The sequence below is a fragment of the Lynx rufus genome, unplaced genomic scaffold (genome assembly GCF_022079265.1).
Source record: "Lynx rufus isolate CCGP_SWC_20201006 ecotype Redwood Valley unplaced genomic scaffold, mLynRuf1.p SCAF_4, whole genome shotgun sequence".
Lineage (NCBI taxonomy): Eukaryota > Metazoa > Chordata > Mammalia > Carnivora > Felidae > Lynx > Lynx rufus.
The window spans coordinates 165,521,045-165,544,783 of NW_025814856.1; the positions used below are offsets into that span (position 1 = coordinate 165,521,045).

The 23,739-nt window shown below is 44.9% G+C and overlaps 1 protein-coding gene across 4 annotated transcripts in view; it reads left to right on the forward strand.

Annotated features, from left to right (window-relative positions):
* The first annotated feature begins 5,797 nt into the window (after positions 1-5,797).
* ACTR3B (actin related protein 3B) overlaps positions 5,798-23,739 on the forward strand; it is a 93,307-nt gene continuing 75,365 nt past the window's right edge. Inside the window, exon 1 of one of the 4 annotated variants that reach the window (XM_047096457.1) lies at positions 5,798-5,877. Coding sequence is in view for 3 of the 4 variants with exons in the window: in XM_047096452.1 (XP_046952408.1) it covers positions 5,834-5,877 (44 nt within the window). In the remaining variant the exon portion in view is untranslated. Of the gene's footprint in view, positions 5,878-6,594; positions 7,401-23,739 lie in introns of those variants that run through there. The other 3 variants (XM_047096452.1, XM_047096455.1, XM_047096454.1) reach the window with 3 other exon arrangements.

Sequence of the window (23,739 nt, forward strand, 5' to 3'; positions counted from 1 at the left end):
ATTTGATTAAAGGAGGTATTTATAATATCTGCCTTGTGGGATGTTATGGAGAGTAAATGTGATGATGTACTGAATATGCTTTATAAACTAAGATATTCTTGTAGTTCAGTTCTCTGTAAGAGTTGGCTAGGACAGTGTTACAAATAAAGTTATAGTGCTTTTCGGTAGAACGGGGAACCTAATTAATATGCGCACCTGTAGATTTAACTCTGGATTCTGACTGGTAGACCCAGAACTAGTGATTGATCTCAGGGGCGCCCGGGCGGCTCAGTCGGTTAAGCGTCAGACTCTTGATTTCTGCTCAGGTCAGGATCTCACGGTTTGTGAAATCCAGCCCTGCATCAGGCTCTGAGCTGACAGCATGGAGCCTGCTTGGGATTCTCTCTCTCTGTCTCACTGTGCCCCTCACCCTCCTCTCTCTCAAAAATAAATAAATAGGGGCACTTGGTGGCTCAGTCGGTTGAGCCTCCGACTTTGGCTCAGGTCACGATCTCACGGTTTGTGGGTTTGAGACCTGCATCAGGCTCTGTGCTGATGGCTCAGAGCCTGGAGCCTGTTTCCGATTCTGTGTCTCCCTCTCTCTGCCCCTCCCCCACTCATGCTCTGTCTGTCTGTCTGTCTGTCTCTCTCTCTCTCTGTCAAAAATAAATAAACATTTAAAAAAATAAATAAACATTAAAAAAAAACAACTAGTGATTGATCTGGTTAGAGACATAAAGGAGCATTCGCCCTATTTTGTCCAACAAATAAAGGAGGTGCTTTTGAATTGAACTCGAAGGATGAGTGGAATGGAATCTTGAAGGAGGAAGAGGATGGGGGTAGGTGAAGAAGAATGTTCTAGGCTGACCTGACAATGCAGAGCGTCTGGCATGTGGTCGGCGTGCCCTGATGTGTGAAGGGCGTAATGTGAGATGAGATTAGAAAGGTAATTCAGGAGTAGCTTGTGGAGGACCCTGAATGCCACAGTCAGGGTTTGGATCAAATTCCACAGTCATTCCTAGGGATTTGTTGAAGGCCGTGGGGAAGGAAGCTGGCGTGACGTACAAACCCTCTGTGTTTGGCCACGACGCCTCTCACAGCGGTGCCGCTTGGCCCAAAGAGGTCTTGGACAGGCAAAGCATGGAGACAGGCTGGCTAGTGTGAAGGCACCGGGTAGTTCAGCAAGAGGGACAGTGGGATCAAAAGCCGGGCTACAGACGCAGGCTGAGTGAGCGGACTGAACGAGCAGGCCCTGGAAAAGGAGCAGCACGGGAGAGCAGCCGAGGACGGTTTCCGGGCCGAGCGGGTGCCTGGGCAGACGCAGCAGCACAGCAGAGTTGAGCTGAACATGTTCACGTTCTCGGTGATTTCCTTACCGGGCCTGTGGTTTGGGGTCTGTTACCGACTCTCTGACATGCTCAACACGCTCTGGCCGATCAGCTCTGGTTTGGACCATTTTCTCCAGCTGTTGCCAAGACCTCCGGGAAGTCCATTGAGTGTGGTGACAGGCCCTTCCTCTTGAGGGAGAATGCCAGCTAATTTCAAAGGAATGGGCACTAATTTTTTGGTACTCTTCTCTATTTGCGATCTCATGGCAACGGAGAACACACAGATCGCTCCTGCCTACAGCTCTACATTTAAGATTCACAGCGCGGCTGGATGGGCATTTTTGAAGACAGCCCTTTTTTTGTGTTCTTTTTTCCTTCTTGGCCCAGCATAACTAGTTAAACACAGGAAATTAAGATCCCATTGTCTGGGTGCTCACTGACTAAATTGCATTAGATCGACACCCTCTAAGCCCTGATTACTTTGTTTTAAAGTTGTCTCCATATGCATAAATATGCATCATTCCCAGCCTCAAAAGATGCTTGTTAAAAGTTCTTTTGGGGGCGCCTGGGTGGCGCAGTCGGTTAAGCGTCCGACTTCAGCCAGGTCACGATCTCGCGGTCCGGGAGTTCGAGCCCCGCGTCAGGCTCTGGGCTGATGGCTCGGAGCCCGGAGCCTGTTTCCGATTCTGTGTCTCGCTCTCTCTCTGCCCCTCCCCCGTTCATGCTCTGTCTCTCTCTGTCCCAAAAATAAATAAACGTTGAGGAAAAAAAAAAAAAAGAAGCATATCGGAGGAAACAAGCCTCTTTGGCAGTATGATCAATAGAGATTGTACCTGAAGAGCTTCTCACAGAACATGAAATTTATTTCTCCGTGGGCGTTTTGTCCTAACACCGTCAAAAGCGATGCTGTCAGTCTCTGATGTATGGTTTACGGTCTGAGAAGAATAACATGGGACATGTTGTGATATATGGAAAAAATGGAGACCGCGCGGACACAGAAACTATGCCTCATTGTTGGCTTTCATTTGCTTCTGACGACAACAAAAAAGTAAACGCAAACCAATGTTATGTGCACCTGAGAGCTTTCAGCATTTTCTGATGACTTCTATCTATTCAACGCTCATTCGTTGAAAGTGGCTACAAGATGCTAGGTAGGGTCCGATGAGCTGGAGATGGAAATATAAAGAAGACATAATTCTACTGTCAGGGAACTCCTGGTATACGGGCCTGAGGGAAGCATCACCATTACCGTGCCATCAAATAAGTGCAAAGGTGGGAGGGAGCATGGAGGAGAGAATGATGGAGCGGAAGGAGGGCTTCACAGAGGGGGTGTCGCTCCAGCCGGGTCGACAAAAATAACTTGCTTCAGCACCAGTTCCAAGCAGAGGCCGAGGAGTGGAAAGGCATAGAATGAGGGAGCAAATCTGGTTTAATGAGAAAAATTATGAGCAGGGCAGCCACTATTGGTTGCCTTTCCCCTTCTTGTTGCTCAAACCCAACTTCAGCCAGGAATTGGCAGCCACGTGCTTCAGAGGACACAGGGTCCCTTTCCAGCCCAAGGGGTTCATCTTTAACCATGGAGGCCAATCAGAGTGCATCAGCTCCCCTTGCCAATGACTGCTTTCAGCGTGGGCTGGTGTCGTGAGTTGAATTGTGTTTCCTAAAAGGACATGTTGAAGTCCTAACCCCTGGGACCTGTGAATATGATCTTATTTGGAAAGAGGGCCTTGGCAGCTGTCATCAAGTTAAGATGAGATCATTAGAGTGGGCCTTAATCCAATATGACTGGTGTCCTTATAGGAAGAGGGGAATGCTGTGTGGTGATGTAGATGTGCATGGGGAGAACACCGTGTGACAGTAGACAGAGGCAGAGATTGGAGTGATGCATCTATAAGCTGAGGAATGCCAAGAATTTCTGGCAACACCAGAAGCTGAGAGAGATGCACGGAACAGATTGTCCTCTGGAGTCTTCAGAGAGGACACAGTGTTGCCAACACCTGATTTTGGCCCTCTTTTCTCCAGAACTGTGAGATAATAAACGTTCGTTGCTTTGAGCACCCCAGTTTGCGGGCTTTGTTACGGTAGCCCTAGGAAACGAATTGAGTCTGGTTAATGAAACATGAGGGGAAGCTGCTAGGGACTTCTGGGAAAGTGCTTCCTTCCTCTCGCTCTTAGAAAGGAATGAAGATGGGGACATTTCCCCCTGTCCCTGTCCATTACCGTTATGTGGAGTGGCTGTAGCCATCTTGTTTGTTTGTTTTTTTTTAATTTTTTTTTAACGTTTACTCATTTTAGAGACAGAGAGAGACAGAGCATGAATGGGGGAAGGTCAGAGAGAGAGGGAGGCACGGAATCCGAAACAGGCTCCAGGCTCTGAGCTGTCAGCACAGAGCCCGACGTGGGGCTCGAACTCATGGACCGCCAGATCACGACCTGAGCCGAAGTCGGTCGCCCAACCGACTGAGCCACCCAGGCGCCCCATCCATCTTGTAACGGTAAGGTGGTAAGTCTGAAGACAAAGCCCAGTGTGCAGAGCCTGGTAGAATGGGATGTACAGGCCTCCGATATGTCATCGAGTGGTCGAATTATCCTGGAGTTTCTGGATTTCTTTTCTTTTTGTAATTTTTAAAAATATTTTTTAGTGTTTATTTTTGAGACAGAGAAAGACAGAGCATGAACGAGGGAGGGTCAGAGAGAGGGAGACACAGAATCCGAAGCAGGCTCCAGGCTCTGAGCTGTCAGCACAGAGCCTGACGTGGGGCTCGAACTCACGGAGTGTGAGATCATGACCTGAGCCGAAGTCAGACGCTTAACCGACTGAGCCACCCAGGCGCTCCTGGGGTTTCTGGATTTCTTATCATACGAAATAAAATTTGCTCATTCTTTGTGCCACCTTAAGTTTTCTGTTATCTGCATATGAAAACATCTTAGCTGATACACCAAGGGGTATCAAGAGGGAATATCGAGGTCAGGAAATCTTTTATTTCCTACCAGCTGCTGATCATGGCCACCATTCCCAACTAGTCTTAGGCAGAGGGGACACCCCCACAAAGGCACATGCTTTATCATTAGCTAGTCCCAATTCCATTAAGGCGTCTTCTCTGGTGAAGCAAACTGGGCCATATGTGACATAAAACCTCACAGTAGGCACTTGGTAAATATATACTAAGTGAATGAAAATAAGAGACATGGCAGTGACAAATTGCAATCTGTAGTTTACCTACAACATTCTGAGAGCCTTGAAAAAGTGGGAGCTGGGCCGGCCCTTGGCAAAACGCAAAGTGGGCAAGTCAGTCTTTGTCCCTGGCTTTGGGGTCCTATACTGGGCTTCTTCCATTCTCCTGACCTTTCATTTCCCTCTCATCTTCTATTTCTCTCTCTAGTTCCCTTGGTGGGGGTGAGGGTAGGGTGGGGGTGGGGGATGATCATGGGTTACCTAGAATGACCAACTAATCTATTACTTCTTCTAGGGAAAAAAGCACATTGCTTTAAAACTAAACTGTATGGAACTATGTCTCCAGAAAGCTCCTAAAAATTAATGTCACAAATTTATGATAGGGCAGGAGCCGGAAGCAAATGGGACTTTCAGCACCTTCATAACACAGTAGGTAGGTGCTTGCCTGCTTTGGTCCCCCCCACTTTTTAAAAAATGTTTTATTTATTTATTTATTTATTTATTTATTTTAGTAATCTCTACATGCTCTACCCGCTGAGCCAGCCAGGCACCGCCCCCCCCCCCCCGCCCGTCCCTAGTTTCAGTAAGAACTTTGGGGGTCATCTCGTTTGATGCTTAAAAACATTTTCCCATGAGGATCTTGCTGTAGCGTTAACTCCATCTAAGGTCATTGATTGTCTTGTCTTTATGGTGAAGGTTATACACTCACTCAACAAAGAGTTGGGTGCTTCCCATGTACGCACAAATACCGTGCTAAGCACCAGGTCATCAATGGTAAGACAGACACGAGCCCTATCCTGGTGGACCCTACAGTCCAATGGGGTGGGGCTGGGGGGGAAACTACAAATAAATTAACGTTAAAAATTTGCTCCAAGCTTTGTCAATGAGAGCAGTAGGCTGTTGAGATAGAGTAAGGCGCAGGGAGGAGACCTAGTTAGGATGATTAGGGACAACTTCCTGAGAAGGTGACATTCCAGCCGAGATTTACGGGATGAGAAGGAGACAGGCCCCGGCAACGAGGTCATGTTCACCGTAAGTCAGATAAAAATAACTCCCAATCTCTCCAGCAGCGGCAACTGACGTCCGCGCGAGCAGGCCTCGCCGCCAGCACTAAAGATGGCGGGCGGGCGGCAGGGCGGGGCGGGGCGTGCCCGCGGCCTGATTGGCCGGCCGGGCAGCGTCACGTGGGCGGCCGCCGAGCATCCGGGCCCCCCGGAGGCGGCGGCGGCGGCGGCGGCGGCGGCGCTGGCGGCGGCGCTGCGGAGGCTCCCGGGAGCGGGCGGCGCGGCGAGCGGACGGCGGCGGCGCCTCCCGGGCCGCCCGCGTGGGCCGAGCGGCACGCGTGCCGAGCATGGCGGGCTCCCTGCCTCCCTGCGTGGTGGACTGCGGCACCGGGTAAGAGCCGCCGGCGCCCGCCCCGCTCCCGCGCGGCCCGCCCCCGCCCCGGCGCCGAGCACCTGCTCCGCGGCCCGCCCTGTCTCACCTGGCGGCCGCGCAGCGCCCCGCCGCGGGGCCCGGGCCCGGCTCCCGGCCGCCCACCTGTGCGCCCCGCCCCCTCCTCCCGGCCCGCGGAGGCCGCGCGCCGGTCACCTGCTCACCTTGCCGGGCGCCGCCCGCCTCGCCTCCCACTCCTCCCGGGCGCCGGGCCGCTGCAGCCCCTCCTGACGTTGCCTGCCCCCTCCACCCGCCGGCCCGTGCCCCTGCCCGAGACCGGCCCTGGTCCTGTGCCCCCCAAGTGCATGTCCCTTCTTGTTAATAATCCTTTAGCACTTACTTGCGGAGGTTTTTACGTCGCTCTACCAACTTGACACCTTTTGTGCAGCCCGCTTTGCTCCCTCCTGGTGTCGAACGGTTCACTCAGCCTCAGCTCTTGCTTCGCTTGGCCGGTTCACTTGCCTTTTCGCTTAAAAAAAAAAAAAAGAAAAAAAAAAGAATGATGTTAAAAAGCCTCCATTTTGGAAAACAATGTCTAAATTGGGGAAAGCCTTTTTTTTTTTGTGGTCTAGTTTTTTTTTTTTTTCTTTCTTTCTTTTTCCTTTACTTTTCGGTTGAGATAGTTTCTTCTGATGTTGTTAGCGACGTGCGAGAGAGACCTTAGGAAATTTCCCGTACTTTCAGTGTCCCAAGCTTCGCTGAGTTTAGTTAGGAAGGTGAATCCATCCAGCTGGTGCTTTGGAAATTCAAGCATGCCTGCTTGCGTTACAGAGGATGTACTTGGTAAAATAGCCTGGAACTAAAATTGAGTCTCGTAAAGATTTTTCGACACGGGATTTTAAGGATTTTTGCCATAAAATCTTCTGGTGGCACGTTCACCTTAACCTTGATTCTTTTCTGTAGGAAACTGCACTTGGTTTGGTTTCCTTGACAACCTTGTGGGGGTGTCTTTAATTTGTTACAGTCCCTCTCCTACTGATCGTGCTTTCCTTTTCCTGCTGAAGCCACTAGCATTGGTTACAGGCTGGGAAAAAGTGCCTCTTGGCTTGTGCTAATTCCTTTTGAGATAAGCATTTGTATCAGAAGTCATGTGGCCTTTTATTTTAGAAGTTGTTTTGCTACTCCAAACAGAAGCCAAAATCAAAATTGATGTGAACACCTGCCCCTTCCTTAATTGTTGGCGTCTGACGCATTCGTTCCCCCTGCAACATCTGTCTGCATCCCATGCCCAGCCGAGCTGTGGTCGTGTCAAAGAGTGAAGGCCACAGGGAGATGTATTTTTCATTCCCACACGTGCATGTGAAACCCTTGCTTTTGTATTTTTGGTCTTGTAAACCTAGTGAAATCTAAAGCAGTTCTTGGTAGCTGGCGCTAGGATAATGCCCACGGAGTTCGTCATACCTTTATGTTAGTGAGACGGGAACCTTACTCATCGTTCTTGCTATAAATGCCTACAACATGGTGCTCAGTTTTGACCTTTGGAGGTAAGTGATAAATGTAACTTAGCTTGCTTGGAGATAAAACTTCAGTTATGTCACTGTTTTGTGACCCCACTTCCTTGCAGTTGTTTTTTTTTTTTTTTTTAATTTTTGTCTGTCGTAGGCTTTGGCAGTCTGTTGTAGACAGTGGCAGGGAATCTTCCCAGTGGGTTCCGCACAGACATACTCTGTTACGGAAGTGACTGATTTATCAGGAATTCCCAGGGCCCAGTATGTGGTCAGAAGGAGCAGCCTGGGAAGGCTTAAGTTCACTTAAGTGTATCAGTAGTTCTTGTATTTCCCAGAGAGTGAAAACTATTTTTGGATTGACTTTAGCCTCAAAATGGGATTAAATAAAAATGCACCTAAAATGAACCAGGACCAAGGGGAGTCCTCCTACGCTGTAGACAAGCGGCTGTTGTAGTTGGGCCTCGCATTTGGCCTTAGTCTCCCTGCCTGACAGTTATGAGAGGGTCATTGTCAATTATGTAATTGTTGTCATTAGGAAGGCAGAGGCATACCTGCTTCTCAGGTGAAAAAGCCTTTTTTCTTTAAAAAAATGTTTTTTTAATGTTTATACTTAGAGCGCGAGAGAGTGCGCACCAGCGGGGGGAGGGGCAGAGGGAGAAAGAAACACGGAATCCGAAGCAGGCTCCAGTCTCCGAGCTATGAGCACAGAGACAGACATGGGGCTCGAACTCCCAAACCGCGAGATCATAACCAGAGCCGAAGTCCAACACTCAACCTACTGAGTCACCCAGGTGCCCCTGAAAAAGCTTTTTATCTAGTATTAAATTCTAAAAGAAAAATTCACGTTGAACTGTACATAGTGAACAGTAGTGATTTAGCAGTGTACTGAATAGTGTATATGTACATATTTTTTTCTTTTCATAGCAAATAAATTTCATCTCTAACCACACATCCTCCTCTAATAGTCCCTGAGATCACCTTAGTGAGCACAAGTGTGCTGGGGGCCAGGAGAATATGGACCAAGGTACCCGATTGATCCAAAGATAAAGCTTTGTTTATTTAAAGGGACTAGTGGGTTACAGACTTTTAAGAGAATATTCCACAAATTCCAGTCTTGCTTCTCTTAACTTTTTTTGCATTAAAAAAAAGACCTTAAGTAATGTCTACACCCAGCATGGGGCGCTTGAAACCACAACCCTGAGATCAAGAGTTGCACACTCCACTGACTGAGCCAGCCAGGTGTCCCTTTCTTGCATTTCTAAACTTATTTTGGAAAAAAAAAATTCAGAAATATTGGAAAGCTACAAGAAGAGTACCAAACTACTATGTATCCTTCACCTCGCTTCACCAGCTGTTAACATCACTTCCATCATTCTGGGTATTAACTGTACATAGTATTTTTCTGAACCATTTGAGAGTAAGTTGCAGATCTTGTGCCCTTTTATACCAAAATACTTCAATGCATACAGGGACTGTCTCTTCTGTAATCACAGACCAATGACTAATGTGAAAGAGTCTAAGATGTATGCACTGGTGTTGTCCACACAGCCTGGATCCCCAGGGCCTGTCCCATGATGACTTGCGGCCTCTTCTTCCGTCCCTTGTCCAGCTCCACACCTTGTGTTTTGTCGCCAGCCTGCCTTTCAGATCTCGTCCAACCGGACGAGTCCCGGAGCCGTTTTCTGTTTTTCAGGACATTGACATTTTTTGGGAGCCAATTGCTGTGTATATGGTCCCTCGGTGTAGGCTTGTCTGGTGTTTCCGCAGGATAGATTCAGGACACGCGTGCATTTTGGTCAGGAATACCACACGAGGCGCCATTCTATCCAAGTCATCCTACCAGAATCTCCCCACCCCCAGCGTGATTGAGATATAGTTGACAGAGACCCTTGTAGAAGTTCAAGTTGTGCAACATTTCGATTCATTTTATCTGTTGCAAAATGATTACCAGGTAGCTTCAGCCAGCACCTCCCTCACATCACATAGTTGCCATTTCTTCTTTGTGGTGAGAACATTTAAGGTCTCTTCTCTTAGCAACTTGCCAGTACATGATACAGTATTATCGACTGTAATCACCGCGCTGTACGTTAGATCCTCAGAACCTCTGCCTCTAGTCAGAAGGCTTAAAATAGTGAGTGATCTGTCTCCTCTTGGATGAAGCTCGCTTGGGTTATTTGGATAGAGTGATGTCTGCTAGATTTCTCCACTGCAGTTTTCCCCTTTGTAATTAATATCATTTATAGAGAGAGATTTGAGATTATGCAAATAAATACCTGTTCTTTCCTTAAACTTTCACCCATTAGTTTTAATGTCCACTGGTGATTTTTGCCTTAATTGATGATTGCAGTGGGGTTGCCAAATTGTGATTTAAGTTTAAACTCTAGCATCATTTCTACTTTTATTAATGTTTTTGTCTAAGAGCACACTTTTCCATCATTGTCATCTATTTATCAGATTCAGTATGTAGGGGCTGTTGTTTTATTCAAAAGGTAGTAATCTGTTATAATCAAAAGGTTTTTATCTGTTATTTCCATTATTTGTTTTGATGCTTAAATTGTTCCAGATTTGGCCAATGAAGGCCCATGCAAACTGTTTCTGGTGTTCTTTAGACCTGTCCCCATCTTTTTTTGAGCATGTTGCTGTTATCTGAAGACTTCAGCAATAGCCTTGTGCATGCATACATCTTTTTGTGTGTTTTCCTGGGTTTCCCTGCAATAAATTTCTAGAAGTGGGATTTCTGGGTCAGAGGGTAACTGCATATGCAGGTTTGCCCATCAGTGTGAAATCCCGCTCAGCAGTATGTATCCTTACCAGCAATGTGTGAAAGGGCTTGTGTCTTCTTATAGACTCACCAACAGAGTACATTGTCAAAGATTTTGATTTTTATCAGTCTAGAAGATAAGTGATATTACAGGTTTTTAAAGCTTATTTATTTATTTTGAGAGAGAGAGAGAGAGTGTGAGCGAGGGGAGGGGCAGAGAGAGGGAGAGAGAGAATCCCAAGCAGGCTCCATGGTGTCAGTGCAGAGCCCGATGCGGGGCTCGAGCTCACAAACCATGAGATCATGAACTGAGCCGAGATCAAGTGTCAGAATCCTAACTGACTGAGTCACCTAGGCACCGCAGTGACATTAGAGTTTTGAGTTTCTTCTCATGTGGGAAGATGAGTATCTCTTCATGTGGTTAAGAGGCGTTACATTTCTGTCTCATCATTTTTCTAGCCCATTTTTCTGTGTGTTTTTGGTCTCGTGCTTCTTTGATTTGGGAAGCTCTTCGTGTGTTAGGATGTGTTGGACGTCACACAGACTGCTCCTGGCTTCAGTGATTTTCTAGGAGCAATTACAGGACTGTAGTGAAAAAGTACAAAGCAAAAACAGCCAAGGGAAGAGGCGGGAGGAAACCAGGAGCAAGTTTCCAGAGTCGTCAGTGGAGTGACACGGACGTGCTTAGTCAGCACCCAGCCTGACAGCACACCAAGGAAGCTCATTAAAGACGGTGCCCGGTGTTACTGGGCCTGGCCATTTCACCCCTGCCTAGCACATGCCGAAGTTCCAGAACCCCCTAAGGGAAGCAGATGTTCAGCATCAACTACTGTTTGCACAACTTAGGCACAGTGAATACCGTTTAGGGAATGGGGGGAACCCTCCTGAAACCCGAGTTCCCAGATGCCAGTCAGAGGCCCGGCTGGCAAGCAGGACTTGTCTCAAGAGAGCCATCTTGAGCCTGTTGACTCTTTTCTGCACGTGAGGGTGTTAGCTCTTCATGGTGTCAGTTGCAAAGGCATTTTCTTCCCTATGTATCATTTGTCTTTTGCTCTGCAAAGATTTTTTTTTTAAGCAATCACATTTATCTTTTCCTTATTGTTTATAGAGTTTGAGTCAAAGTTTTTTTCCCCCTGTTCCCAGGTTATTTGGTGTTTTGTTTTCTAATGGTTTCATTCCTCTCTTCTCCCCCCAGCCCCCATTTAAATCCTTAATCTATTTGGAATGTATCCTGGGATATGTAGTATGAGGAAAGGACCCAGTTGGAACGATTCCTGTCTTTTTTTCCTTTTGGCTATGTCATTTATCTCAACATCATTTATGAAAAAACCCCTGTGCTTAGAGATGCTGTCTTTATCATGTACTAAATTTGTGCAGTTGTTTTTAGTTCTAGATTTTGTTTTGAGTTGCATTAATTGGTCTATTCATACACCACTGCCACGGGGTTTTAATTACTGAGGCTTTAGGATGATTTAATACCTGGGGAGGCCGGCCTCTCCTACACATCCCATTCTTTTTTTAGGGCTTTCTGATAGATGTTTGCTTGTTGTTCCTCCAAATGAGCTTATAATCAGCTTCTCTAGTTGGGCGGGGGGTGGGGGGGAGAATGCCTCCTGGCATTTTTATTTGGATTCTATTAAATTTATAACTTAATTTAATGAGGACCAACGTCTTTTTTTTAATTTAGTTTTTTATTTTTAAAAATTTACATCCAAATTACTTAGCACATAGTGCAACAATGATTTCAGGAGTAGATTCCTTAGTGCCCCTCACCCGTTTAGCCCATCCCCCCTCCAACAACCCCTCTACTAACCCTGTTTGTTCTCCGTATTTAAAAGTCTCTTGTTTTGTCCCCCTCCCTGTTTTTTATATTATTTTTGTTTCCCTTCCCTTATGTTCATCTGTTTTGTCTCTTAAAGTTCTCATATGAGTGAAGTCATATGATATTTGTCTTTCACTGACTAATTTCACTTAGCATAAGACCCTCCAGTTCCATCCACGTAGTTGCAAATGGCAAGATTTCATTCTTTCTGATTGCCGAGTAATACTCCATTGTATATGTACATACACCACATCTTCTTTATCCATTCATCCATCGATGGACATTTGGGCTCTTTCCACACTTTGGCTATTGTGGATAGTGCTGCTAGAAACATGGGGGTGCATGTGTCCCTTTGAAACAGCACACCTGTATCCTGTGGATAAATGCCTAGTAGTGCAGTTGCTGGGTCCTAGGATAGTTCTATTTTTAGTTTTTTTGAGGAACCTCCATACCGTTTTCCGGAGTGGCTACACCAGCTTGCATTCCCAATGAGGGCCAACATCTTTATGATGGTGACTCCTCCTATGGAAGAACATGGCTTAGCTTTCCATTAGTTCAAGTCTGTTTGTGTCTTTTAGGAATAGTGTTTCCCTTAGGTAGATTTCTTGTTAAGTTTACACATAGGTATGGAATTTCTGTTTTGCTGTCATAAATGGTGGCCTGCCTGCCTTCCTTCCTGCCTTCCTTCCTTCCTTCCTTTCTCAGGACTTGAACTCACAACCTTGAGATCAAGATCTGAGCTGAGTTCAAAAGTCTGACACTTAACCAACTGAGCCACCCAGGCACCCAAATGTGTTTTCTTTTTCATTATGTTTTCTGTTTTTCTTGAACACATTAAGGGTATTAGTTTTCTGTGTGTGTCAATTTTGTAACTTGTTACTTTAAAAGATACTGTTGTGTTTGTGTGAGTTTTTTCCTTGATCTTGAGGGTTTTCCAGATACAAAATCTTTGGCAAATAGAGTGTTTTTCCCTTTTCTTTCTATTGGTAAGGACTCTGTTTTTTTTGACACTTCAATGACCATTGCCTCTAAAATGTTAAATAGGAATGGAGTTAGTAGGCATTATTCTTTTGTTCTTTAGTGGGGCAGCTTCTGGTGTTTCTAAAATAATATGCTGGCTTTTGGGCTACTTTGTGTGTGTGTGTATGTGCCTACATACACACATGCATATGCAAGTATACAAATATATGTATGCACGCACACGCACGCACAAGCATACAAATACATGCGTGTACATGCACGCACATATACGAACACACGCATGCATGCGCATGCACACACAAGCACACAAACACGCATGTATGTGCATGATACAGATACACGCATGTGCACGCACGCATGCACACATAAGTATAGACACACGTGTACGCACATCCATGCACATGCATACGGAGACACACGTGTATGTGCATGCACGCACAAGCATGCAGAGACCCGCGTGTACGCGCATGCACGCAAAGCACGCAGAGACACGCGTGTACCCGCATGCACCCACAAGTATACAGATATACGCATGTACGCACATGCACGCACATGTATACAAATACACATATGTACACATATGCATACACATATCATGTTATTAATCAGTTTCTGTTTTTTGGAATGTTTACAACAGGAATGGGTGTTGGATGTTGTCAGGTATCTATATCGTAAATGGAACAGGTAGTTTTCTTCCTTAGCCAGTTAGTATGATGGGTTATATTAACAGATTGCCTAATATTGAACCCCTTTTGCATTCTGGGATAACCCCCATTTGATCATGATGCATTATTTTTTGATGTGTAGGTAGATTGTTAACATTTTATTTAGATTTTTGCTTTATTTAGATTTTTGTAAGTGTGACTGATTAATGGCTTAGTGTTTTTGGTGCAATCATTGTCAGATTTTGGAGTCAGCATTATGCTGTCTTCATAAAACAAATTAAGAGGTTTTCCTTCTCCTTCTATGCTCTGGGATGGTCTGGGATAGTATTGGGATTACCTGAGTTTTAAGGTTTTGGTAGAATTCCCCCGTGAAACTGTCTGAGCCTAGTGCTTTCTTGTGGGGAGAGTTTTGTTGCTCACCCTATTAGAAGCCTATGGGACTTTCCATCTAGTGGAATCAGTTTTGCTGTGTTGTGTTTGTCTAAAAACAATTCTTTTCATCCAGATTTTTCAAATGTATGTATAGAGTAGCCTCATGATTTAAAAAAGTGTCCTCTGCTTTTATGGTTATTTTTCCTTTTGTCACTCAAATTTATGTGTTTTGTTTTCAATATAACTCAATATTTCCCTACTAGCATGTTTTAAAATTTTCAGGTATAAAGGCCTGTTTGGTTTTTTATTTTGCTTTTAATTTCTGGTGTCGTTGCAGTATGTCCACAGAGAGTGCTGTTTGCTTTATTTCTGTTCTTTGGACTTCATGGGGTCTAAGACCCGGTCAGTTTTGTGAATGTTCTGCACGGACGTGCAGCTGTGTTTTCTGCTAGCGTGTCCAGGGTTTGAAGCGTACCTGCCTGTGTGAGCCACTTACATGATGTTCCCCGGGCCTTCGGGTCTCCCCGCTTACTCTGTGTCGGCCCGAGAATGGTGTGTTACGTCTTGTGCCCTTATTTCCCTGGCCTTCTGGAAGGGGGTGCTGCCCCATCGGGTACCTCTGTGCCAGCAGGTTGCATCTCCCCGAGCTGTGACTGTAGTGCTGTGAGGGTGTCCTGTTTTTAGGGGGCTTTGCAGTGCCCTGGGAGTCCCAGTTCTACTTTGTCAGAGAGTAAAAAGGATGGTCAAAAACACGCCCGACTAACAGGAGGAGTGCTCTTTAAGCTTTAAAGGAAGCAAGCGGTTCGTTCAGTCGCTTACTTTGGGGCTTATGTAAAAATTTTCATTTTATCAGAGCAATATGCATACTGATTAAAGGTCAGATGGAGCTCAGGGGCTTATGTGAAGACACACGGGTGCTGTCCTGCCTGCTTTTCTCTTTCGTCAGAAACAGCTGCTTTCAGCTCTTAATTCTGTATCTTTCAGCATTTGTGGATTTCAGTGTTTCTAAATAATATGCACATCAGTCTGTCTTTTGATTATCAAATTTTCACATTATCTCTTTAATTCTCTCATCCTGGGGCACCTGGGGGGCTCAGTCGGTTAAAGGACAGACTCTTGATTTCGGCTCAGGTCGCGATCTCATGGTTCGTGAGTTCGAGCCCTGCGTCGGGCTACACACGCTGACAGTGCGGAGCCTGCTGGGAATTCTCTCTCTCTGTGTCTCTCTCTGTCTCTCTGCCTCTCCCCCACTTGTGCTCTCTCTGTCTCTCTCAAAACAAATAAATAAACTGAAAACAAGAAAAGGGGTAACTTCTCTCATTTTGCCTTTGCCCTCTGTTTCTCCTTCCCTCTTCTCCCAAAAGGAGTTATTACATTTTCCAGCTAGTTTGTGACGCGTGTTTGTGTTACCATGCGTGTGCAGATGTACTTGCTCATTGAGTAAAAGTGTGCCATGATTATTTTTTCTCTTAAATTTGGTGTTTATGGAAGCTCATGATTGCCGCCTTTATTTGGGTTTCTTTGTATCCACTGCTAATGACTTTCCGTATTTTCGAGTAGCCAGCTTCTCACTCCAGTTTTCCACAAGGTTAGTGACGTTATGGATCCCACCAGTCAGTTTGTTTTTGGAGATGTTCCTTCTGCAGACTTTGGCCCTTCTCTCTGGGGTGGTTGCTTCCCAGGCCTGCCCGCCACACAGCCTAGGACTTTGCTTATAACCTTCTAGGCATTTCCTTTGCCTTTCTCCTGGATTGAGTCCGTTTCCTGAATCCTGCCTTCTTGCTGCTTGCTTTCCTCTCTGCTGGTGGCCGTCCAATAGCCAGCTTTGTGAGGCTGGGAGGCACCTGTGGGTGCAGGGATTCACGGTGAGTGCTTTTGACATGCCCGTGTCCCTCGTCCTGTCCCTCCTCTCCAGTGGGTGCACCTTTGTCATCCTGGCGTCTCCTGCCATCATCCTGGGGCACACGAACCTCTCTCCCGTGTATTCTCTGTTCCATGTTGTCGTCTTTTTTGGTTTTCTCCTTTGTGTTGGCAGAGGGCGTCCTCCAGTAGCTTTCTGAGAAAGGGTGTGCGGGAGGGAGATGTTTACCTTTCCTGCTTGTCCAAAACGTCTTCGTTCTAACCCTTCACCTGGTTGATCGTTGGGTGTAGTATTCAGTGTTGGGGAAGTAATTTTCCCTCAGTTTTTCAGACACTGATTCTTTGTGTTCTTGCTTCTGCTTTGCTGCTAAGAAGTCTGAAGACTTCGTAAATGACTTTGATTCCCCTACTCCGCTTCCTGGAAGCTTTTAGGGTTTCCTTTTTGTCTCTGGTTTCTGAAGTTTCACAACAACGTGCCTTGAAGTGAGTGTGTTTTCCTCTGTTGTGCTGGGCTTTGTGTGAGCTCCTGCAGTCTGAAGACTGGCATCTTTGAATTCTGGGTAAAACTTTAAAAATGTTTCTTCCTTTGCTGTGTGTGTGTGTGTGTGTGTGTGTGTGTGTGTGTGTCAGTGCACGTGCTCATGTGCACGCTCTTTCTGGAACACCTGTTCACATGTTGAATTCTTAGGCTGTTTCTCTGATTTTCTTACTCTTTCTCTCTTGTTCTCCATCATTCTGTCTCTTTTCCTTCTAGGATATGCCTTGCCTTATTTTCTAGTCCTTCTCTTCAGTTTTTTCCATTTTTGCTTTTATTTAAATTTCCAAGAATTCTTTTTGTTCTCTAAATGTTCTTTTACTAATAGTATCTCGTTTTATTTTTTGAATGTAGTATCTTCTTGTAGGGTATTGATGATGGTGTTTTTATGGTGGTGTTGGTGCTGTATCTCCCTATATAGGTTTTGTTTTTTCTCCTTTTTAAAACATTTTTTCATGTTTTATTTATTTTTTGAGAGAGAGCATAAGCAGGGGAGGGGCAGAGAGAGAGGGGGACAGAGGATCCAAAGTGGGATCTGCACTGACAGGCTGACAGCAGCGAGTCTGATGTGGGGCTCCAAGTCATGAACTGTGAGATCATGACCTGAGCTCAAGTCGGATGCTCAACCGACCGAGCCACCCAGGTGCCCCTGTCTTGTTTCTTCTGAGTTTTCATCTTTCTCTGTGGTAGAAAGGGTTTCCTCAGATGTTGGTAATTTCTGGCTGCCTGCTTATGATGAAAAGTCAGAAAATGGAAAAGCTCATTGGACTTTCTGAATGTGTAGATTTGTGTATTGATTTTGAACATCACCAGGGGTGATGTAGGCAGGTTGTTTGTTGGGGAATGTTCTGGCATCTGCGTCTTCAGATTCTTCCTTTTGGACTGGTCAGTTCCCCCAGAGGCTACACTTCGGGTCCTCCATGTGGAGGCCGGGCCTGGGTGCTGGGCTTCTGAGAGCGGAGCGGGGAGAAAGCAGTGGTGGGACAGGGTGTCTGAGCCCTCAGCTTTTGCCGTGTACATGGTCAGGCGACCCTTTGTTTTCTGATTGGTGCTGGTGTCCCCCATGCCGAGTGACTGCCGGTGGAGGCCCTTTGCCTTACGGTCTCCAGAGAGTCCACGTGCAGAGTGCGCTGGGGTAACGGGGGAGCCCTGGCCCAGCTGTGGACAGAGGGGAGTCTCGCTCGGACTCCCTGGTTGGGGCCCTCGGGTCTCAGTTCCCCAGAGCCCGTGCAGCTCCCAGGTCTGGAGCCTTTCAGGACGCGTGCGTGCGTGCCGGGCTGGTCCTCAGCTCTTGCCTCTGCTGGTTTTCTTCTCCCCAGGCCGGTCACCACTGGTCCTCAGCTCTCCGGAGCCAGACTCTCGCTGTTGTGTCCCCTTCTTTTCTTCCCGTCATTGGGGATCGATATACCTTTAAAAAGTCATTTTGCTTTGAGTTTTGTGGGGCTTTGGGACCAAGTGAAATAATGAAATCATACGTTTAGTCCACCATTTTAATCTGGAAGTTAAAGTTCCCTTTAGAGAGATCAAAATCCACAGAGAGACCATACCTCATGATGTTCCGTTTCCCCAAACTAGGGCAAAAAATGCCGCTGATAGGACAAGTGGACAAGTGTATGTGGTCAAGTTCACAGGTCAACAGACAAAAGAAGGATATTGGATTTAGATGAAATAATTAATACGTTTGAACTTGTCTATTGAACTCTTTGTTTTATAAACAGAGACTCCCCTTTTCTATTCAGTAGCCCAAGGAGTGTTTGAAGACCTTAGACCTTGATCATGTGCCAATTTACAGTATCGAGAGGGTGTGTATTACTTAGAAACTATAATTAAGACATGAGGATAATTTTAGTGTCCTGAGAACCATATTCTAAGGCAGTTGTGGTCCCCCCCCCCCCCTTTTTTTTAAACTGAAGACCTTACAAAGGAGGGGAGCTATTTTGGCTGAAGTTTGGGGTTTGAGACTGGACCTCATAAGGGGTCTTAATCAAAAGAACCTCCCTATAGGATACGGTTTGAAAAACACTGTTCTAGGATGTGACATTTCCACTTTTAAACATAGATTAATTGAGCTTAAATTGTCACCTTCTGCTCTAGACACATGGTTGTAGGAGGAATTTTAACTATATATAAATATGTTGAGTTGACAGATTAATTCTCTTGACTGCAGAATTGAAAAGTCTGTGTTACTGCCGTGGAAAAATAGTGGCGCTTAACGGAAGAGTGAAAGAGGCTGTGCCCAAGAGCTGTTTAAAATGTTTGGGGCAAATGAGGATATTTTGTATTGACAGAAAGAGACTGTGGAAGGATACGTAAGAATGGGAGGTGGTAGAAGGCAGGGGTGGGGTGGACGGTGTCGGCCTGGGCGTGAGATTTGGTGTTTGGAAGTTTGAGCTAAGAGAACATATTTGTTTAAAAGGCAGAGTGGTACTGGTATTGCTTCATGCAGCTTTTCATTCTGTTTCCGTGTGAGAAAGGGTCTCTGGTCAGGGGATGCATGGATGTGGCATTGAGTTTGAGAATGTGGCACAGTTTATGCGTTTTTGGAAGCAATGCCTACCTCAGCTATGCTGGCCGTCCTTTCGGAAGATCGTGTTCAAACAGAAAACCAAGGGCTTTTAATGTAAAAGTTGTTGGTCTTGATTCCTTATGTACACATATTTGGGACAAGTTGATTGACATAGCTCTCTCCATTTGGATGAAAAGACATACATAGCACTGGAAGAGGAGTCATATGAAATTTTAGTAAAGTGAGGGACTTTTCGAAGTAGAAACTACACAGGAAGTTGTTCAGGAAGATAAATGGTAGATTTGATCATCTAAACTGTCAATGGTTATATTCCAGGAAATGTATAACTGGGAAAAACTGGTGACGTATATGAGCAAGCATTCATATCCTCAATATGTAAGGGCCCGCACAAATTGATAAGGTAGTAAAGCTGTAGCGGAAAATTATTGAAGGGTCATATGTGGAAAAACGTAGAGGGCTACTGTGCCTCAAATAACATTTAATAGTAACAAAGTTATCAAATAATGGGATCCTTTTACGTTTTGAATTAGGAAATATTTTCTGGAAATGGTAATATTTAACATTAGGGGGGATTATTATCATTTGCCTCTTACGGATGAAGAAATTAAAGTATGGAGGGGTTAACTTACTTGCCTGAAGTAACATAGTGCTGTGTTTTGAGCCCAGCATTGTGAGTCCAATTAAACTCCCTTACATCACAAACATATACTGTTTTGCACCTTCTTTCAAACCGCATTGCCTATCTGTGTATGGCAGTAACATAAATCTTCATTTTTGATGGCTGTGTAGCATTTTATGGAATTATAATTTACTTCATACATCAAATTGATGGCATTTGAGTGTTTCCAGTGTTTTGTTGTTTTGCTATTATAATGCTGCAGTGAATATTTTTTTGTTCCTGTCTTTTTTTGCATACATCTAAAAGTGCTTCATTGGGGTAAATTCCCAGAAATGTGCCATTTGGACAGTAGGGTATATGCATTTAGAGTTCTGATAGATAATGTGAAACATGTGTGTATAATGACTCTTCAACATTTTACTGTCACCCGTGTATAACTTACTACCACTGTCTTCAGTATTGGCCCAGATTTTGAATGGTCTTGCAGTCAGTTTGTAGCTGGATTTAATATTTGATGTTTCTTTCTTTCTTTGTTTTTTTTTTTTTTTAATGTTTACTTATTTTTGAGAGAGAGAGAGAGAGAGACAGACAGACAGAATCTGAAGCAGGCTCCAGGCTCTCAGCTGTCAGCACAGAGCCTGACCCAGGGCTCGAACTCACGGACTGTGAGATCATGACCTGAGCTGAAGTCGGACGCTTAACCGACTGAATCACCCAGGCTCCCCAATGATATTTGATGTTTCTTAAAAGAATATTACTCTTCCCATGTAAGAGTAAGACTTTTCTCAATTTATTTGCCTGCTTGTATATTGAGAGTTCTTCACACACATTTACCTATCTCTGTATCTCTATCCATTTATCTGTATAGTTTAGTCCTAAAGGTAATATTATTGCCTTTAGTAATAGTAAAGGTAAATTGTTGCCATTGCAACTAGGATCTCTTCATACAGCATAGATTCTCACTTGTTCTTGTTAGGTAGGAAAGTTGTTGATTTGTGTCTGTTTATTTAATACCTGGCCATCCTACCGAATTTCCTATTTCCTTTAATTTTCTACTTAATTTCTTTAGATATTCCAGGTCTGCAATTACCGTTTACAAGTAAATTTTTGTCTTCTCCTTCCCAGCGTCATTCCTTTTCTTTAGTTCTTTGTGATTTGTATTATCTAGTGATTTCTAAGCATGTTGACCATCCGAACCATGCGGTTGGGACAAGGAATGTTCAAAATATAGGTGTCCAGGCTCCTTCTCTGCAGATTCCCATTAATGGTTCTGGGACAGGCACTGGGAATTTGTATTTTAGAAATTTCTCCGCGATCTGTTCAGCGTGTTTCTTACGTTTTTTCTGGAAGCCTACCCAGATGATGTTAAACTGGCCTGCCGGAGAAAGTAGGCCATGGTGCAACAAAAAACTCAATTTGAAATCCTGTTTCTAAAAGGTAAACATTTTGAGGAGGTCTTTGAGGGTGGGCTCATGCTTTCTGCCTCCCTCTTCATTATCCTTAGAGTATGGCTGCTACATGCATGGTTTCTGGCTAGTACACTGATGGGAATAAAGTAATGCTGCTTTGTTTTCATAAATGGTGTCTGGGACGTGGTCCGTATTTAAGAGTTGTGTTTTACTTGCTGATCTTTTTTTTTTTTTTTTTTGGTCCTGCTGTTTATATAGTTGAGTTGTTCTAACATCATGTCTAACGGGGCATACCAGTCCATCACTGGATTGTCCTAGGAGGGAGTTTTAGAATGAGCACTTGCTAGCTTACATGTACTGGGTTCTAGATAATAGGTTCTCACTGAAGTTTGGTATGAGCCTGGCTTGATGAAAATTTTATTAACATTTGAAATTTGAATGTTTCTTTAAAAAAATCTTGTTAGACATTGGTTACATTGTGGTTATTCAAAGAAACTAAACCCCAAGTGTGTTTGATGCTGTATAAGGGGTAGCACAGAAAAACTAAAGGCATTAAGTTACCATAAGTGATCTGAATGGTTTGTACTTTTGCCTTTGTTTTTAATGGTTTCAATTTTGGTAGGAGGGCAAGGGAGGATCTCATAGTAATTTATTTATACATAAGAATGTTAATATGTCTTAAAAAAATTTTTTTTGATGTTTATTTGAGAGAGAGAGAGACAGAGAGATGAGTTGGGAGGGGCAGAGAGAGACACAGAATCGAAAGCAGGCTCCAGGCTCTGAGCTGTCAGCACAGAGCTCGATGCAGGCCTCAAACCCACAAACCGTGAGATCATGATCTGAGCTGAAGTCGGACGCTCAACCGACTGAGCCACCCAGGTGCCCCTGAATATTAGTATATCTTAATGTTAGTTTGCCTCAGTCATGAAAATCGTCGTTTGCTTACTGTTACCGATGCTGCGTTACCTGCGTGACTCCATGACAGAGGCCTCCCTTGAGGGCTGTGCTGTCTGAGAGACCACGGTGGCCTCAGGGTCTCCGCATACCTGCAGCTGCTGTCGAGGGGCACGTGCTGGTGGCATCATCAGTATTCAGTTGAATTTCGGTCTAAACGTGCACCAGCCCATCTCTGCAGCCTGACCTTTTGCTTCTCGGGGCCATGGCTCACGATTTCAGGGTACAAGACACAATTGTGGAAGGATGTCTTCTATCTGCTGGGTTTACCATTTGTGCATTTTATTTCCACCGCAACGCAAAGTGGGGTGTCTGTGCTGTAGAGTCACGTACGGCAGAGGGACTGAACGAGGCCACAGAACATGCTGTGTGCGTTTTCTGAACTTTTCAAAACTTTTAAGTTAGGAAATATTTCAAACACACAGAAAAATAACAGTCAAAAAACTTACTCTTATTTTTTAATGTTTACTTGTTTTTGAGAGAGAGCGAGAGAGAGTGAAGCTGAGCGAGCAGGGGAGGGGCAGAGAGAGAGGGAGACACAATCTGAAGCAGGCTCCAGGATCCAAGCTGTTCGTACCATGCAGGCACTCCCCCACCCCCCTCAAAAATATAACTTATATAGGTAGCACTGTTCTAGGGCTTTCTCTGCTTCCTTATTTATATATAAAACTCACTAAGCCTAGGAAACAGGTTGTATTATTATGCCCATTTTACAGATGGAGAAACTGAGATACAGATAGGTAGAGCAACGTGCCCAAAGTCACACATTTGGCAAATAACAGAGCTGGGACTTGAATCCAAGCAGTCTGGTGCCAGAGTGCATGGTCTTGACCAATACAATGCACTCTGTTGACTTTCAGAAATACAAAATATAATGGAACAGATAGAAATGATACTTTCACCTCATTTTAATAAAGGTTAACATTTCACTGTGTTTGTTGTTTGTTTGTCTTAACTTCATCACACAAACAAGTGTTTTCTCACGTGTAGATGACAGATTGTGCTCAGACGATGGCCCTGGTCTTTATGTGGCCCATCACATTGTGTTTCTGACCTTCAGCACCCCCCTTTCTAACACTGCCCCTGTCCCCCGCAGTTTGGCAGTAAATCCCTTTCCTTACAAGGGTAAGAACTCATTCAGCAGATATTTATGGGGTGCCTGCCACATGCTAGGCACTGTGCTGGGGGTGGAGGTACAGTCAAGAAAAAGAACTGCGTTCTGTCATCATACAAGCTATAATCTCACCACGCGGGCAGGCAGATAATCTGAGTGCAAGCTGCATAATTTTGGGGGGATGGGTGAGTGATGTGGCCTTTAAAAAAAAACCACAGTCTTAAATTTGAGGGTTTTAGTGATTTCTGACCTGCTTGTTAGGTTTCTTTAGCCTTGGGTCAGCAATTCAGTTCATTTGTATTTATTGTCTGGAATATACTTCCAGAATGATGGTCGAATTGGGAATTTTTGAAGTTCAGTATATGTTGCTTTCCTTCTGGAAAGTCCCCAGGTCTGGGTCAGCTTTGAAACCTTGCTCTGGGTCTGGTGAGCCCTACAGTGGGGTCCACTTGGTTTGCGCATCTGGTAATTTGCGGAACCTGGAGGGCCCACAGATGGCTCCCAGAAACTTCTGGCATGGCCTGATGGTTTTCAGAGCCCAGCCTCACCCAAGTTCCTGTGGCACCAAGAACTTGGGAGACTGAGCAGTAAGGCGTGATTTAAATGGAGCGAACTTGCCGTTTTGGGCTCCCCACGCCTTCTTCATTCACTATGTGTTCAAAAATAGTGAAACTAGCATATGGTAAAAATACATTTACAAATCATAAAATTAATTTATTAGAATTTGGAATGTAGTACCACATCAAAAAATGTTAG